This window comes from Schistocerca nitens, chromosome 1 (assembly GCF_023898315.1).
Source record: "Schistocerca nitens isolate TAMUIC-IGC-003100 chromosome 1, iqSchNite1.1, whole genome shotgun sequence".
NCBI lineage: Eukaryota > Metazoa > Arthropoda > Insecta > Orthoptera > Acrididae > Schistocerca > Schistocerca nitens.
The window spans coordinates 817,497,412-817,516,964 of NC_064614.1; the positions used below are offsets into that span (position 1 = coordinate 817,497,412).

At 36.9% G+C, this 19,553-nt stretch overlaps 1 protein-coding gene across 2 annotated transcripts in view; it reads left to right on the forward strand.

The window, feature by feature from the left end:
* LOC126262644 (DNA ligase 1) overlaps positions 1-18,859 on the forward strand; it is a 125,741-nt gene extending 106,882 nt beyond the window's left edge. For both annotated transcript variants that reach the window (XM_049959418.1, XM_049959408.1), the window contains exons 12-18: positions 6,519-6,720; positions 11,378-11,584; positions 13,647-13,863; positions 13,994-14,229; positions 14,328-14,525; positions 18,354-18,446; positions 18,536-18,859. In XM_049959418.1, the coding sequence (XP_049815375.1) occupies positions 6,519-6,720; positions 11,378-11,584; positions 13,647-13,863; positions 13,994-14,229; positions 14,328-14,525; positions 18,354-18,446; positions 18,536-18,616 (1,234 nt within the window). In that variant the 3' untranslated portion in view covers positions 18,617-18,859. The remainder of the gene's footprint in view (positions 1-6,518; positions 6,721-11,377; positions 11,585-13,646; positions 13,864-13,993; positions 14,230-14,327; positions 14,526-18,353; positions 18,447-18,535) is intronic.
* Positions 18,860-19,553: the final 694 nt, after the last annotated feature.

Consider the following 19,553-nt stretch of genomic DNA (forward strand, 5'->3'; position numbering starts at 1 on the left):
TACATCATGATCTATTGACAATGACTCCACACTGTGTGGTTTTCTCCTGGGTTTTGTTACCTACTGATGACATTTGTCTGTACCTAATGGAAGACTGTATTCAATCACCGTTGAACTGACCATTGTGTTTTAAGTGATCAAACTGACAGCATGTGGATGGACCGAGAGCATAGTTTGTATTTGAATCTTCCCCAGTAAAACATACAAAAAGTGTTGTGTAGCACGGATGTGAGAGTTAATCAATAAACATTCAGATTGTTGTAATGACCATGGAGGTATTCACCCCCGGAAGTCTTGCTTTGAGTATATGTAGAATAGTCAGGAATTACCACCCTTTGTGATTTAAATGTAAATAAGTTTTGCTTACAATAGCTGAATCGCTGTTTTCCAGTGTTGCATTAAATAAGGTTTTGCGATATAAACAGTTTTGTTTGAAATTTCTTCTCAAGTCATACTACTAGAGATTACAAATAGGAGGCAATATGTGTAATTGCAGGATGCTATTGCAGACCAATCAAAAATGTGAAGATATCAGTCGTAACAAAGTAATGTGATGTGGTATAGAAACAAAATGCTGGTGCTGTATTTTGTTGGATGCAGTGCTGAATGACTTTTTGATCATCCTGATTAAGGTTTCTATGAACTGTCGAATCATTCCATGAAGATGGTTGGATGACTTACTTTGTCAAAACTTAGCACATTAGGGCATCACTGACAAATTTTAAGAAAAGCAAAAAAGGAACAGCTTAAAAAAATTGAATGACTATTGTATTCCAAAATATTTCACTTTAACATCAGTACATTTTTTCATTTGATGAAATCGGTTCACTCTTCGTGAGGCATTTCAGAAACCAAGTTTTTATTATGTTCCACTGCTTCATCTTATGATGAAAAAGTGATTGCATGCATTTTATCTGTAATTTTTGACAACCAATAGAAATCAGTGCTGTATGGTGAAGTGTCCATGGTGCTGACCATTAGTACATCCAGATACCCAGTTGTTAGTTTTGCTGTGTGTGATGATGCATTCTTGTGATGAATTTCTTTATTTTCTTTTTTCCTCTAAACCTGTTTCAAAAATTAATGCAGTAAACATCATTTGTGTTCTAAACATGATAACAGTATCTTCTAATGCTATTGTGTAATATTAAGGGCAGTTTTAGAAAAAAAAATCTAGCAACTATCTTCTTACCAGCACTGTGAATTCATCGAATTCTTACAGATGTAAGTTCTGTTCAAAAGACCCATTGAGCCAATTGACTTAAGAATCATAATGGTGAATCAGTAATCCATCATTAATGATATTCCAAACCAAATTTGAAGTGCTGCATTGGAATTCTTGCAGAGTTCTTCTGCACCAATCAATGCATTGTTGTATTTGGGAGTCAGATTTTGTGAAATCCATTGACAGCAAAGTTTCCTCATTTGAAACTGTTGACGTAAAATGTTTTGGATATGACTCAAATCAATGCCCAGAGTCATCCGTATAAGTTCATAAGATGTCTGTTGATCTTCTTCAAGTGTTGCTCGAACATTGGTAATATTTTTATCAGTAACAGCAGTTGCTTGGCATTCTTCAAGAAATTAATCACCAAGAAAAACTTCCTTCTTTTGAATTCGCTGTACTGATTAAACATTGTTACTTGCCAAATACATTTCTAAGCCAAGCTTCACATTGTTTAGGCATTGATGACAATTCATAACCATATGAAATTATACCCTGGAGACGTTTTGCAGTCATATTCACTGTTTAGTGCTCACAGAATCTTTAAGTGATGATAATTAACAGACTATTAGAGCAAATGGAATGAAAACTCACCAAACGTGCAAAAACTGTTCCCATCAATAACAAAATTTAGTTTGTTTTTAAAACAATGCCATTGTAAAAATTTCCAGTATCTCCCTCCGATAAGTCTGTTATGGCCTCACCATCAGTGGAACATCAGACCCAAACTGAATAGAACAAAATAGCATTTATAAATTACAGGATGAACACTTCTTCATTAGTGAAGATGACACCATTCATATTAAGAGTTTTCTCATAATGGCAGTTGTATAGATTATTTTAGAGACATAACAATTGAAGATTATTACATACTATTACTTTAAAATTAATACACTTTAAAATAAACAATTCTAAGTCCTTTCCATGATATCCAGTTTTTATAACACCACGTAAGGTACAGAATGTTTTGCAAGGATCTAAAATGTAAATAAAAGTCTAAAGCAGAATTAATAGCTGTCCTGTGTAAAAATTTGAAATTTGTAACACTCTTAAGTATAGTCCATTAACTCTAAAGGACTCAAAATGTGATGGGCAAAGTTTCAAATCAGCGTGCACTTCATAGCAGAGTAAAAATTTGTTTTGGAGAAATTGAGTTATCAGATACATCCATTGGAACAACATGGTAAAAGTCTAGGTTTCAGTTAGTTGTAGAAACATGCATATTGTCCAGTAGCCAAGCCTTCCACAAATCCAGAATTATTGCAGATCTGCGTGACATACATAGGTTCCTCATTTCAGAGTTTAATTGTAAGCAAAAGACTAATTCCTTCACCAGTTTGTCTTGTGGTAAACATAAAATCAGTTGTAGTTGTATTACTAGCGACAGGTAAATTTCGAGTAATCGGTAGTTTTTACTGACATAATATGAAATGTGCACTTCTTACTGAAATATTTATTTAATCTTTACATTGGGTCTTGTTTTTGCTGTTAAGTCTGAGATATGTGTATAAACTGAAAATGACTGTTCATTTCCTGTTTAAAAAACTGATTCGTAGGTGTGGCGTCAGCAGGTAACAACTTTAACTACCAAAGTAAACTTTTCTGACCCTTTCATACAACAAATTGTAGGGAAAATGTTGCATTTTGGAGAGATCTTTAGTGCGGTGCATATTTTCCTAGTATGCAAGTATAAATAAAAGAACCACCAAATACGGTACTCAAGCATTGCAAACACATAAATCAACAGGGCACCTTGTTTTCTTCAGATTAGCGTCACAAATTTCACTTCACAAAATATTAAAAATATTATTGAGTGGGGTAAATACTGCGATAAACATTTCCAGTGTTCTCTTCTACTGCCAGAAACATGTTTGTGTAATGTCATGTGTTCTGTGCTATGATTGGTTGCTATTTACACTTAAGATTTATGAAAATATGTAGTTTAATTGATACGCAGGACTAAATCTCTCTGTGAAAGACGTAATTTTTGGTTCGGTTTGCTGTGCAGCAATAAGATGTCAGTGGCTAAAACTGTAACATCTACTTCAAGTTAAAAATGATTTGAAATGAGTCCATTGTTATGGGAAAAATATTTTAAATGATGAAACTAGCAAACATTTGAAAAACATTAGGTGCTATGACAGAACTGAAGGAAACAGTGAAATCCATTGCATTGCAGCTTCAAACTAGCCTGACAACTTCTAAGTCTGTGTTCACAGCAGTAGGTCGTTTCAACTATAGGATAGTAATGGTGAAGTCTGTTGATGATGGTATGGCAAAGAGCTTGTTACGTATACTTGGAATGACAGGTCTCTGTGGTGTAGATGCTCTGAAGAGATATAGATCCCTTCAGAATTAAGTGAAATTGCTAGTTTTCATGCCAGTGGAAAATATGCCCTTTGTCAAATATCTGCTGTTGTAATAAAGACAGTTTGGTTTTCATGTTCAAATATAGGTTTCAAGCAGTAGTTTCGCTTGTATTTTGAGATTTGTATTTGAAGACAATATGCTGTCAACACTTAAATACAGTGTGTTCCATTTATCATTCCCATCCCAAATAACTTATTTGTCTAGGGGGAAAAAAAAGAAGTGTATCACGTAGATGTTGTTTAGCTACAAGGAGACATTAGCCAACAAGATTGTTTTCAGAATGAGATTTTCACTTGCAGCGGAGTGTGCGCTGATATGAAACTTTCTGGCAGATTAAAACACAGGTTTAATCTGCCAGTAAATTTCAAGATTCTTTTTCTTGCAAATTGGATACAGAACAAATGAACAGCAGTATGTAATTTCTTAAGTAGCATCCTGTATTTTCTATTCAGTAATCCACTTCCTGTCCTCAAGACCTACACTGGAACATATCACTGTGTTCCAGTCACATAAATATGATGTTATTAAAAATGCAACATAAAACTGACATTGACTTTCGTGTACCACTTCAGAGTGCAGGTACGCTGTGTAATGTAACTCATCCACTTGCTAGAGTTAACAATACATAAAACAATAATATTTTCTTATTTATGAGATGGGTTATGTTGGTCAGTAGTGTAGTAAAAAAAAATGGCTCTGAGCACTATGGGACTCAACTGCTGAGGTCATTAGTCCCCTAGAACTTAGAACTAGTTAAACCTAACTAACCTAAGGACATCACAAACAACCATGCCCGAGGCAGGATTCGAACCTGCGACCGTAGCGGTCTTGCGGTTCCAGACTGCAGCGCCTTTAACCGCACGGCCACTTCGGCCGGCAGTAGTGTAGTACTTTCAGGCATAATGAAATGAACAGTAAAGGAAGTCCTTGATTAAAAACTACATCATCATAACTTCACTTTTATTATGGTTTATGGTAGGCATAATCTATTCAGGCAGAGCAGCTGTACAGAGAGTGATACCCTGGCAAGACCCTACATTTACATCTATACTCCACATGCCACCATACAGTGCATGGCAAAGGGTATCACATACCACTACTAATCTCCTCTCCTGTTCCACCCTCAAATAGAGCAAGGGAAAGACGAGCTCTGTATTAGCCCAATTTTTTCGCATCTTATCTTCATGGACCTTAGGCAAAATGTATGTTTGTGGCAGTATAATCAATCTGCGGTTGGCCTCAAATGATAGTTCTCTAAACTTCCATAAAAGTGCCTCTCGAAGAGAGATATAGTTTTCCTTCCGGAGATACTCATTTGAGTTCACAAGCATCTCCTTAATACTTGCATGCTGATGGAACCTATTGATAACAAATCTGAATTGCTCTTATGTCTTCCTTTGATCTGACGTGGTGGGAATTCCAAACACTAGAGCATTATTCAACAGTGGGTTGCACAAGCATTCTGCATGCCGTCTCCTTTATAGATGAGCTACACTTTCACAAAATCCTCCCAATAAAACTTACTTGAGCAGTCACTTTCCCTACTACCATCCTGATGTGCTCTTACCATTTCACATCATTTAGCAACTTTGCACCTAGATATTCAGTTGCTGTGACTGTGTCAAGTAGTACACTACTAACACTGTATTCAAACATTACAAAATTATTTCTCCAACTCATCTGCATTCACTGTTTTTAACCTTTCATCCCAGGAACTAGAAATTCTATCTAAGTCATCTTGTGTCCTCCCACAGTCACTTCCCATACATCACAGTGTCATCAGCAAACAACAATGAATTGCTGATCATCCTACCTGTCAAACCATTCATGTATATAAAGAATAACAGCAGTCCTATCATTGTTGCATTCCTACCTCATCGTCATTAGTGTACGTTGTACCCACACAAACTTTCAACTGAATACACTTTACTGAATGATCGGAGTACATTTTCTTTCTGTCCATTTATTTACTGTCAACTTCAGCAAGTGTGTTATGTTACCCCATGTACTTTCACTTTGTGCTAGTGAAACTCAGTTAACATTTCTAATGTCATTTATATGTGAATAGTACACTGTGATGCATTTTTTAATAGTTCTTGAAGAGAGGTAGTAGATTAAAAAGAAAAGAAACGAAACGAAACCAAATGAGCCTTGTGATGTCAATAATTATAATTGATAGGTATATATTTATTTTTGACATAAGATTGAAAAAAAATGAAATATGACAAAAGTAAAAGATAACATAACTGAAAAATAAGCCACCAGAAAATAAAACCAAATTGGCAAAAAATAATCTGAAATGGCTAAAAATTAAAACTATGTTTTCCTGATCCTAAGTAGAACTGGTGAGAAGTTGGAGTACCAATGCCCCACTGTCTTCCATAGAAGAGATCGTATTATTTTTTCATCAGAGTGATAAAAAAATACTTTGTAGAAAACATCTGTTAAATGTGAAAATTTTCATGTGTCTGGGTTGTTTCTTTCCCTTGACGAGTTTCAAATAATTCCTTAAGAAAATGCTTATACAACATGAAATAATGATAAGCTGCCACTAATTAAATGTACAAATCATTTTGTAGGATCTGTTTGCAGTTCCTATTCATGATATTAACAAGATTAATTAAATAAGGTCTTTTAAATGCCGTGTATTAAGTAAGTAAGTAAGTAAGTGTGAAAAGGTTAAATGTTACTGTTGTGGCATTGGTGGGAGCCCAACTTCCTATAATACAGTTAAGAAACTGGAGCTGTTTTCATTTTTCAGTTTGTATTGCAAATATTATTAAGTAGTCGAACTGTAATCTACAAAGAGGAAAGTTTGTTTTTACATAACACGAAAGGTGTGCGTATGATTACTTTTTCTTTTATTTTGTTTTGTTTTCATTTTGTTATAAAATTATATTTCAAATAAACTTTTTAATTTCAGTGAATGTCCAAACTATGACAAAATCGTACCCGTACTCTTAAAAGAAGGTGTGAAGGCTCTGCCAGATCATTGCCACATCACTCCTGGGGTGCCTCTGAAGCCCATGCTTGCTCAGCCAACGAAAGGAGTTCAAGAGGTTCTGCAGCGTTTTGAAGGCCTTAAATTTACATGTGAATGGAAATATGATGGAGAACGTGCACAGGTATTTACATTTTTTGTAAGAAAGAAAGAAAATATTTAATCAGCTATTGTAATAAGTAATTCATTTTCACTCTACCCTAAATATTCCTTAAAATGTGGTAGACAGGAACATGCCTTTTTTTATTTTCCTCCTTTAGTGCTTTAAATTGCAAATAAAATCAAACTGTAATTTAGCACTTTTGTTTGTTAGTTTTGTTTCATTTTCTTACCACAAACAGTTACAGTTATGTATTTAGTATCATACCAAGTGATTTTTTCATCAACACTAATTTAATGCCACAGCATAAACAGTAATGAGCCAGTTATGAGCCGAAACAGCCTTAAATACTCGAAACCGTGAACATACAATAATTCAGTAAAGATCATAACGCAGCTAGTAATTTATTACGAGCACAAGTTTCAACACTCCAGAAGAATCCACCGATTAAGTTCACAAGAAGTGTAAGAGACCAGTGTAGTTACAAGGCTCCAAAGTAAATGAGAGCACTATAGAATAGTGTCAAAAGTTTTTGCCAAGGGACGAGCTACAGCATATTGACACAACTAGGTCACTCGAATGTGGAATACCTGGGCATTGTCTCAAGTGGCAAATGTTTCCATTGGTTCAAGAGAATGGTTGAAATAATAGAAGTGTTTCTGCTTGAAAAGTTCATATGCAGCATTTGATCATACAGGATGAATAACAATTGAGAACCTCCTACAAGGGAGTTTGAAGAGGAGGAGGAGCTTTGGAGAAAAGGAGGGGGGTGGGGGGGGGTGGTGGTTCTTGAAAGTTGAATCAAGTAGTGTTGCTTTCCAGCCTATCCCAGTCTGATTTTTCTGTTATTCACTGTTGTTGTTGATAGAATTTGTCCTCAGGATGTCTACCTGCAATTTTTTCTTTGTTTTTATTATTATTTAGAAAATTCAAAATGGTGTAGAATTTTCTAAAGGGATAACTGCAGATACAGGCACATGTGCACACACAATAGTTGTGGAATATGTCACTGACGGGGTGTAAAATTAACTGCTCATAAACAGTGAGTGGACAAAGTTTTGATGACTGGCTTGACTTATTTATGCATTGCACAAAAATTCCATTCATTGATTGTTATAAGGACCCTGCATCTCTTGCCTTGGACTACTGGTTCTGAAGTCTTTCCCTATGTTCAGTGACAGCCAAAACTGCTGAGGACTACGGTTAGTATAGCACTTTAGTGCTTGAAGCTAATACGTAGCCTATTGTCATAGATTGTTGTTTCGGAATAAGAGGTAACGTCTGTTTATGCTGTCTATCCTAAGTTTTGATTGAATTAAGGTAAAGCAGGTGGTTTGTAAACAGCAGGCTTTGCTCCACTCTGTAGTTATAATCAGACAAAACCATCCTTTTCACCTTAGACATAACATAGGCAATTTACAGTGCAGCAACAAAATATTTAGGTTTGGCTTATTTAAAAAAGAGTTTAAAGGATAGGATGGTAAAAAATATTGGCAAATGGTTTTTCTTGGTGGGTACAACATGAACTGCATGACAACCAGTGCATTGCCTACGGTTAAAAAAATAGCTCTATGGTTAATAGGATGAAATTTTCAGGCACTGCAGACATTATATGTGGGGTCTGTTTAAAAAATTCCTGAACATTTGTAATTTTGCACCAGTGGTGTGTTAGAGCGAAATGCGGTTGGCATCTTTGCACATGCCTGTGTTTAATTTGTAATTGCCAGGAGTTTCATTGTTGTATTTCTGTAAGTTATTGTTCAGTGCTGTATTGAGTAGAATGTCATGTCGCACAGTTTGTGAATTCGAGGTGGCATAGTTACAGGAGCAACACGTCTGCATTAAATTTTGCATGAAACAAAAAGAACACATTTTCCAGGTCTCTGAACGCAGGAAGCATACAGTGATCAGTGATTAAGCCATACACGTGTTACAAATGGTTCAAACAGTTTTAAACTGACCCTCGTTCAGAATCTGCGTCATCTATCGATGATGAAATTGTACTTGCCAGTCTAAGAGTGGCTGTTCGAGAGATTGCAAGATGTAACATTTCAGTTGGATCATATCATGAAATACTCACACAGCATCTTGGAATGCATCATGTTGCCACCAAGTTCGTCCCACAGTGAGTTAAGCTCAGAAAGACATTCACCTCACAATCAGTGAAGAGCTTTGGGATCACACAAATGGGAACAAGATGTTCCTTAAGAGAATCGTAATTGGTAATGAGACATGGGTCTATGGTTCTGATATCGAGACAAAAGATTCAATCTCCACAATGGGGTGGGAAAGATTCTCCAAGACCAAATAAAAGCTCGTCAGGTCAGGTCAAAAGTCAAAGCGATGCTGATAGTTTTCTTTAGCTTTGAAGGATTAGTTCATCATGAATTTGTGCCACAGGGACAAACTGGTAACCAGTGGTACTATCGGTATGTGTTGCGAAGCCTGCAAGAAAATGTGAGAAGGAAACAACCTAAAATGTGGCTAGACAATTCATGGCTCTTCCTTCACAATTGACACACCCACACATTCATCCTTATTGCACAAAACTGAAATCACTGTGCTGCCTCATTCTCCATATCTGGCCCCTAGGTGTTTTTTTTTCTTCCCCCTCCAAAGTTGAAAACCCATTGAAAGGGCAAAGATTTGCAACAGTAGACGAGATAAGAGAAAATTCTCAGACCTCAGACGGCGCTTCATGCGATCCAGCAAGAATCGTACAAAGACTACTTCCGGAAGTGGGAACGGCGTTGGGGCCAAAACTTCCTGGCAGATTGAAACAATGTGCCAGAGGCTCAAAGTCGGGATCTTTGCCTTTTGCGGGCAGGTGCTCTACCACCTGAGCTACCTAAGCACGCCTCACACCCCATCCTCACAGCCTTGCTTTTGCCAGTATCACGTCTCCTATTTTCCAAACTTCACAGAAGCTCTCCTCTGAACATTCTGGGCGTTGGGACCGGTTATCAATTGTGGAGGAGAGTATTTCAAAAGCGACCATGCACAATAAGTAAAAGGTAAGCACAGAAAAATTTTGTGTACAAGTTCTGGAATTTTTTGAACAGACCTCATATGTTGTCTCTGGTAATGATCATGTAATGATATCACATTTCTGTGAAGATTAGGACAGCTGCTATGACAGAGGTGCTGGTTTACATTGTGATCGTAGTAGGTGCAAATTGTGGCGATTGACTAGTGTTTGTCGTGCGTAACTTCCACAGGGACAAAAGTTTTGAAGAGCATTGAATGAGACAAAGAGTTGGTTTGGTTAATACAGGTGTCATTTGATCTACAATGTTCTGCTCTCAGGACACACAAGATCGGAAGACTTGAAGACTGTTATATACGTACAAATCCCTGGAGACCGAAATATTTTTCCTTAAATTGGAGTTTTGTGTAGATCACACACACACACACACACACACATTATTTATTTTAAAACAAGAAAATCAGCAGAGTTATTTATTTTGTCCATCCAGCATACTGTAGTGGCGGAAGTTGTTGCTCCAGTTGGTTGATGTTTTGTTAGAAATGATTCATCTAGATTAAAAAAAGAAAAGTAGTTCCTGGCAGTATCAGTACCTCGCGCAGCAGCTGCGAAACTCAGTGCAGTGGCCTCCTCCTCCTCCTCCTCCTCCTCCTCCTCCTCCTCCCCCCCCCCTCTTATTTTTAGTCACCACCACCTACTACTACATAATGTTCGTTCACTAGCATTTCACACATCTCTCTCACATTCATCTTGGACTTGGAAGTCAGAATGTTGTCATCATGAGCAATAAAATCCAGGAATGTCACATTATCAGGGACATCTGTGATCCTTTTCCATCCTTGTTTAGGAGGAATATTGCCTTCAACAGCAACTGATCTACCATGACTGCCTTTGTGAAGCAGTTTAACATAGTCTGTTGTGTTACACAATTCCAGGTAATAACAAACAAATGCATAGCCTGCAGAATCTCAATACTTTATTCCTTTCAAGGAATGTAATTGAATTCAGGACAACTGCTACTTTGTATCTGGCTTTAACAAAATGTGTTAAAGGGTGTATACACCCCGGGAATTTTTTCATCTGGGAAATACCTGGGATTATTATAGGATTCTGGGAATTTTTTGCCACTTAAGTTTTATTTTAAATTTCCATGATTATTGCTGGCAAGAACTTATACTGTGACAACGCCCGTTACATCAGAATAATACTGCTGCAGTGAAACATAACTGAGAGAACAACAACAAAATAAAACTTCAGTTGCAAATAACAACAAATAACAGTGCACATAAAACCATTGTTGTTCACAAAGAAATATTGTTTATGGGATGAAAGTTGCTATGGAAATATCTCTGCAAGAATGCAAAAGGTATGATTAACAAAAACTCTGGACTCCAGATACCAGAATCACTTTTTGGTCAAAAGTACATTTGAAAAAGACCATGTTTACGTGGTCTTAATTAGTGTGAAAAGCATAGATGGTGTTGCAGTTTAACAACAACATAAAAATGTGAGTAAATAGAAAAAAAATTAAAAACATCTCTGCATGCCATACAGTGTACATGAGAGAAGCACCAGGCACTAAGCTAGTATATCTATAAACTGCTTATGACATTAAGCCAGGCTGGAGGCAGCTTATGAACTATGTAGTCCAGAACACCAAAAATAGGAAAATGCATAGGATTTTTTTCTCCGCAGATCCATGTGCCAGAAGAAGGAAAGCCCAGTATATACAGCCGCAACCAAGAAAACAACACAACGAAATATCCAGATGTTTTGTCCAGGTTACCAAAAATACTAAATGAAGGAGTTAAATCTTGCATATTAGACTGTGAAGCTGTTGCATGGGATCGAGAAAAAAAGCAGATTTTACCATTCCAGATTCTTAGTACTCGCAAGAGGAAAGTGAGTATATTTTGGTTGTTCAGTTCAACATAGTGTAAAATACTTCTTAGTTATTGCCCATGGGCAACTACGATATCTGATGACATGGAATATTTATAGTGAAGACATTGTATTGCTCATTCTTTAGTTTGACTATGTATTTCAGTTCAGTACATTTAGTGCACATTGAATCGTTTATCAGAGCAGTTCAGTTATGTATGTAAGCTGCATTCACTGTGATTCAAATTCTTTAGGGTTGTGTCTCAGTTCGTGGTATGTAAGACAGTTTCAGGGTTTAATGAGCTTCACATTAAATTGACACAAAAAATGATATATTCAAAATAGAGTACCTTCTGTATGGTGCCTTGTATATTCTGTGTAGACTTTTGACTAATTACATTGCAGTTCAGTACTTTACTCTCCCTCCCTCTCCCTCTCTCTCTCTCTCTCTCTCTCTCTCTCTCTCTCTCTCTCCTTTGCTGTTCCATGTACATCTTCAGCACTGGTGAAAAGTTAAATGACTGACATACCTTAGTAAATAACTAACAACTACATAGTTCCTTGTAAAATCAGCTGAGATTGTTTCTCAGTTACTGTGACCATAAGACCCAGGACGACTGTAGGATATGATAAGCCATTGTTGTTCTGTCAACGTCACTTTTTATTGAAGCATCATACATTAAGTAAACAAAACACATAAGATTATTTTGGTGCACCTGTCTTGCTGAGACAAGAGTTATGCAGTTCTTACCAAATGCAACATTGGAAAATCTGGGATGGAATAACAATATGAATTCAGATATGTTGTCACTCACCACACAACACATAGAGAAGAGATTTAAAGCAATGGACAGGCAATTTGAAAGTAGTGTGTTGAATAAACTATCAGACAAAGTCATTTGTCAGATGTAAAACCCCACACTTATATTTACATACACACACACAACACTCGTACCCAAGGCCACTATTGCCTTGGCCTTATTTTATACAACGGTTGGCTTTTAAATCTACTTTCAAATGTGCCTGTCTCCTCTATGTGGTGAGTAGTAATCTATCCTAGTTCATATTCTTATCAATCACAATGATATACTTTGGAAATAGTTCCTTTGTCTTTGCAAGATCTACCTGAATTACTGCTCAGTGTGCTTTGCAGGTGATGGTTCCAGATATTCAGTCACATCACTACCAGCAACTCAGGAAATGTTGAGGAAGATCTGAAATACTGAAAATGAAAATACAAGTTTACAGTCCCTTGGATTGCCTTTCTTTTAAGTTGTGATACAATCAAACCATTAAACCATAATGAATAATTTGTTTTCCCATTGAGGCTCTCCCAGCCATGTTGTATACTACATTACCACTGACTAAAATGTTAGCAAAACTCTTAAGTTACTCTGGTTTAGTGCAGTTGTGTCAACCTGCTCCCTATCGCACACTAGTGGGCAGCAGTCAGTCAGGATTTTAAAACCATCTTCATTGAGTTTTCATAAAAATATGACATAACATGTTTGGTAAATAATTATTGTTATGCACTTTAAGTTGTTGTAACTCCACTTTATAAATTTTTTGAAGTAAAGTTCATTTCCAACTTTATAAACCATAATTACTGTGGAGACATTGGGTGGTTTGAAAATTCGACTGCTAACAGAGATACAAAAGTGGGCAGTAGGTAAAAATGGTTGACAACTCCTGGTTTAGTGCAAGAACATAAACTTTGCATGTCCGCAATTCTGTTTTGTGGGGGTTCAAATAATGAGCTTGTAACAAAGCATCATTAAAACTTAAGTAAATGCAAGACCAAAAAATGTTCTATTTATTTCAATTCAAATGTTTTGTCATTATATACTCTCCAGTGCTCGTCAAAAACTGTTCATTAATTTCGGCCCTGTTGTTGCAGATAGTGAGGGCTGAGATTATTTTAAAATTTGACTGTGTCTACCATCTTCCCCAGTAGAACATTTATAACTATTTCTTGCTTGATGTCAATTATTACATAGTGTGTTTCTTTTAGGTTAAATTATTCATTATCAAGGAAGTAGGGCATGGAATGTTTATTTATTTATTTATTTTTCCCCCAAACCAGGATGCAACAGAATCTGAAATCAAAGTACAAGTGTGTTTGTTTATGTTCGATCTACTGTACTTAAATGGAGAAGCCCTTGTACGGAAACCTCTTTCAGAAAGACGTAAGCTTTTGAAAGACAGTATGAAGGAGGTTGAGGGTGAGTTCCTCTTTGCCACAAATCTGGATACCACAAAAATGGAAGAGGTGGAAGTGTTTTTGGAAGAATCTGTGAAGGGTATTTTAATTTGCTTACCTAGTTCTGGTAGTTGTTACTATATGCATAGTTGCGAAAATACAAGCAGCTGGAGAGACAGCTGCTTAGTAGCTTTCCCTATGTAAAAATGTGTGTCCATCTCATTTTTCAGGAAATTGTGAAGGACTTATGGTAAAAACATTAGATGAAGAGGCCACATATGAAATTGCAAAGCGATCAAGGAACTGGCTAAAATTGAAGAAGGATTATCTTGAAGGTGTGGGAGACACTTTGGATGTAGTTGTCATAGGTGGTTACCTTGGGCGGGGTAAGAGAACTGGGACTTACGGTGGTTTTTTGCTGGCGTGTTATGACAAAGAAAATGAAGAATACCAGAGTATTTGTAAGGTATGTTTCATATATAAATAGTTATTTTTTTATTTTAGCCACATATATTTGTTGTCAATGTATGCTTGATATGGATAATTTTCATTTCTTCTTTACAGATTGGAACTGGTTTCAGTGAAGAAGATCTACAGAAGCACACAGAATTCTTCAAACAACATGTAATAGATAAGCCACGCCCATATTACAGATATGACAGTAGCCATGAACCTGACCATTGGTTTGATGCATCTCAGGTGTGGGAAATTAAATGTGCAGATCTTTCCCTTTCCCCAGCACATAGAGCTGCTTTAGGCATTGTAAGTAATATGATGGTTAAATCAAAATTTTATGTTTAAGTGGACAAAATGTAAAATGTGGATTATACTAAAAAATGCTCATGGATTGTAAGAAAGATGGTGTGCTCTTAAAATAATTGGAGTATACTTTTGGTTGGAAGAGTAAGTATTTAATTCGATAAAAGTTGGGAACATGATATTTTATGGTTAACTAAATGCTTTGAGTCATCACTGTCTGCAGTTCGCAACCCATAGCTGTGTCTGCTTGAAACAAGCCTCTCCAGCTCCTCCTCTCCTCCCATCTCATTTCCCTCTACACCATGTGTCATTCTTATCTTTTATTCACATATTTCTTCACTCTTAATGTTCCACCTGTCTCTCGGTCTTCCTCTAGTTCTCTTGCCTCCTATTGTCATTTCATGAGACTGTCTTGGTATTGTGTCAACTCCCATTCTTTTAGAGGGTGTATACGACCTGGGAGATCCGGGAAAAACCCGGGAATTTTTTCATCAGGGAGAAAACGGAAAAACCCGGGAATGGTTTAGAATTGCGGGAATTTTTCATTGTTTTAGTTTTCAGTTACATTTTTGTTATTTTGACTGGTAAGAACCAATACTTTAACAAAGGATATTATTATATTCCACTACTGCAGAATAATACTGCAGCAACAAAACATGAATGGGAGAAAAAAAAAAAAAAAAAACGAAAATAAAACTTAAGGTCAAAGGAAATGCGCCGTATACAACAACAAAACAGTGCTCATACAAGCGTCTGCCAACAGTTAAGTGTGTCAAAGGCTTTAGGAACACTATGCAATGCTTTATAGCAACAAGTTGCCTCCGTTGAGCATGACGTGACAATTGTTTAAATTAGATTCGTTAGAGCAGTTGCGGGCGGGCTATTGCGCATGCGCAGTTGAGTCGCGTATGAGTAGTACCTCCTCCCGCTTCTGGTTACGGAAGTGTGGCTGGGCGCCACTACTTAATATTGCCCCTGTTCGGAAATATCGTAGACCCGGGGCTGATGCACAGAGCAGTCCGAGTTGTTGTGGGGAGGTGGGTTGTCTCCACGTGACCTGTATTACGTTCAGTGATTTTGTTGTTTCCTCTTCGTTTATTGCTCTCACGTTAAATGATAACAAAACAGATTTTTGTGGCCGGAAGCTATCAAATGAATTCAAATACGTTCGCATAATTACAGCAAGCTAAAATATGTTAATAGTTTCAGATTTTATTTCCACCTTTGACAGTCAAGCATTAATCGCCTTACAGAACAATGATGTTATTTTTGCCGGTTTGCTAAAGAAATTTGGCTTTTATTAATCCTTTCTACGGAGGCAGTCAATTTATTTGAAACGAAGTGTTTAATTTCACACTATTGGCTAGTTTAAACTGTTCGTTGCATTTCAAGTGCACATACGGCATTATCCTTTAATAAAGAACCAAACATGAGTACTGGTACTCCAAGAAAATTTACATACGGATCTGCATTTTAGTATGGTTCACGAAATCATGACGCTCTTGAAGTATCCTTTGATGTCTTGTTTCTTTTTATGACATAATGTAAGATCTTTTAATGTTTCGAACATATGGGCTTCCTGCGTCATCGTAGCTGCGCAAGTGCGGTGACTCCAGTTGTCTGGCGCTTTCTTGCAACTGCTGAAACGAACCTATTTCTTGCAGGTCACGGGAAAATTATTGCAAATGGTGGTTCGAAAAGCATTACATTAAAAGCAGATTTCCTTTTACTCAAGATGAACTATGTGCGAGAATGTACGATGAATTTTTTAAATCACAAAGCGTTTGACTCTCATTTAAAAATCAACTCTTTGAGGATGACCATTTAGAAGAATTTTGAGCCCAGAGGATGAGACATTTGCGTCGTTATTAAAATTTTACTGGCACATTTGTATGATGTATCTTAAAGTGTAACACGCTCAAAAAAGATCAACATTATACGTGGAACCTTAGCTTCTCTCCCAACTTATTAATCTTCGAGACCAATATTATATGTGAATGCTATGTATATTAATTTAAGCCATTAACTTGTCTTATTTGTGTATTCGCGCTACTTAAGAGTGATCTTGCTATTGGCTGAATACATCACGCGTCCTATCGATGTCATCAGCTGGCGAGATCACGTGAATGAGCTATGACGCCTACAAAAGCGCATCGCAATCTTGATTTCAATGCTTCAGAAAGTGACATGCGTTGTTTGGTGGAATTCAAATTTATACCTTCGTAATACGAAAATATGCAGTGTACATGTTGCTGCACATCAAAGGTCTTTCAAAGCGTGTTTTTCCCCCTGAGTTTCGTTTTCTAAAGTGCCGGGAAATTCTACGTTGCTATATAAAACCATAAACATTCAAAGGATTGATGTCTTTTACAGTGCCGAGGAAGAGTATACTGTCACTTAACACGGAAAGAGGGTATTTTCACCTGGGAGGAAGTGTATTTTTAACCGGGAAATCTGGGAAAAATCCGGGAATTTTTTTTTCCTTGTCCACGTATACACCCTGTTTTACCATGTCCATGTTACTTTAATTTTCTCTTTCCTATTTTTCCTTACATGAGCTTCTCTTTCACTATTGTCACTGTCTCACTCCTTACTATATCCATTCTACTTACTCCTACCCTGCATTGCTGAAATTTCATGTTGCAACTTGTATCCCCCTCACCTATGTTTTCTTCATTACCAACATTTTTTAGGCACACGGGGTTACTAGGACATAATGTGCTTGGTATAACATTTGTTTGCATTGTGGTGGTACATCCTTGCTCTACATAGGCTTCTTACACTCTGCAGGAATCCACGTGCTTGCTTTCCTCTTTCACCAATCTCCTTATCATTCCACTTGCTGTCTTTCATCACACATAAGTGCCTGCCTGTGATTCATTGGTAGTGGTAGAAGTAATTACGTACAGCAACAGTAACACCATCAGCTGCCATGTATTAGTTTTATTTAATTGCAACAATTTTCCGTGATACAAACTTCTGGCTTCAGGTTCCTCTGCAAGACAGGGTAACCACGTTTCAAATGGACATCATCACTATATCTCGAATAAAATGAACAGAAACAGTTGGCATGTGCATACCTTACCCTATATGGTGTGTCTGGTTACAATTAAAAAATAGTAGTCTGCAGGGTCTATTGTTGTTACACATAAATAAAACAGCTGCTGTCCCATTATCCATTAGGAGATGGATGTATGGAAATTAGCAGTAATTTGTTTGTGGCGGTATACTTACTAAGAAGGCAAGATGAAAATTATTAATTTGTAGTCAAAAGATTACGTTTGGAGGGTCATCTGCCATTTAGTGTGATTACTCTCACTTAATTTCTTTATATCGTGCTCCAGATGAACGCTGGGATGCTTCCTTTTGGGATGGTTATGACTGTTACTTTACATAAATCTGTCAATAATGGATTCCATTTCATGTGATTCAACTTTAGCAGAATCTACGTACATGTAAGAAAATAGCATCCCAAAATTTAGTTCTGATAGAATGGAGCTTTCAACAGTGCTTAATTTGTATAAATTGTCAGGATAGTCTACAAAAATATGCCACCATGAGTTTGCCATTATGAGAAAAAATTGACAACATTAGCAGGAGAGCTTCTGTAAAGTTTGGAAGGTAGGAGACGAGATACTGGCAGAAGTAAAGCTGTGAGGACCGGGCGAGAGTCGTGCTTCGGTAGCTCAGATGGTAGAGCACTTGCCCGCGAAAGGCAAAGGTCCCGAGTTCGAGTCTCGGTCGGGCACACAGTTTTAATCTGCCAGGAAGTTTCAGCATTTTTTTTGTTCGTACATTTTTAGTCTCCAGCTAACAGCATTTTTCTTGCAGGTTGATCCAGAAAAGGGAGTGTCATTACGTTTTCCCAGGTTCCTTAGGGTTCGAGAAGACAAATCAGTGGAGGAGGCCACCAGTGCATCACAGGTAGTGTCTTTATTTTTCCTCGTGTGATCATATGCTCATTGTCAATTTTCAATGAAAATCTAATCCTAATGCTTTATCTGTGTCATCAGGTTGCCGAGATGTACAGAAATCAAGACCAAGTAAAAAATCAGGGAGGATCTACAAAACCAAATGAGGAAGACTTTTACTAGTGAAACCATTTCTAAACAGATTTTATAATATTGTTTGTATTATTGTATGAAAAGTACCTGTTGTGTGAGACATTTCTTTATTTTTATAGTTTACATTACTGTTTTATAATACAAAAAAAATCCCTCACTTGTAAATGACAAGTTATGCAAAAGTTCAACTTTCCTATTTTAACCACATTTTGTATAAGAATTTTAAGAAACTACATTTTTTTAGAAAATGAAAATATTATGTGGACACACTCATTGATACTTTCATATATATTGTTTCTATGATGTTGCTGTTGTTTCCACCCCCCCTCCCCCCATTGTAGCAACCTATTGTCATCCATGAGAATACAGAAATACAGAGGAGGAAGAAGAAATATTGATGTCGCTGGTTGAGAGTGGGTCAGGAATAGAACTCACAAATAAACTTGAATATAAATTCTCCATCACATGCCTGAACCTGTTAACAGTGGCGGTCTTGAGTTCATGAGTTCACTACCATCTTGAAACTGCAATTTTGTTCTGAGCTTACAACATCTACATATAAGCTAACAACCCCTTACTTTTTGAATATGCGCAATATAACTTAAGGTTACAAGTTATGTAACTTTCATACAAATTGAATGTCATTGAGAATACCATTCCCAGGTTGATCAATTTCATTAAAATTTGTGTACAGTTGAAAGCTGTCAATCTGCTGGAAGCTGCTGCAGTATGCTGTTTTGAATAATTGCGAATACTGTTCCTATAGATAGAACATAGTGGAAGTGTGCTACTACATAATATGTATCAGACTTTTTAGGATACCCAGATTATCCATAGTACTGCCCATTATACTGCTGCTACTACTACTGCCAATGAAAGTGACTAATCCATTTGATTGTGAATGTCTTGTTGGTGGCAGGAGTAGATAACACTGTTTAAAACAAAAGCAGTGTAAGCGGACAGTCCA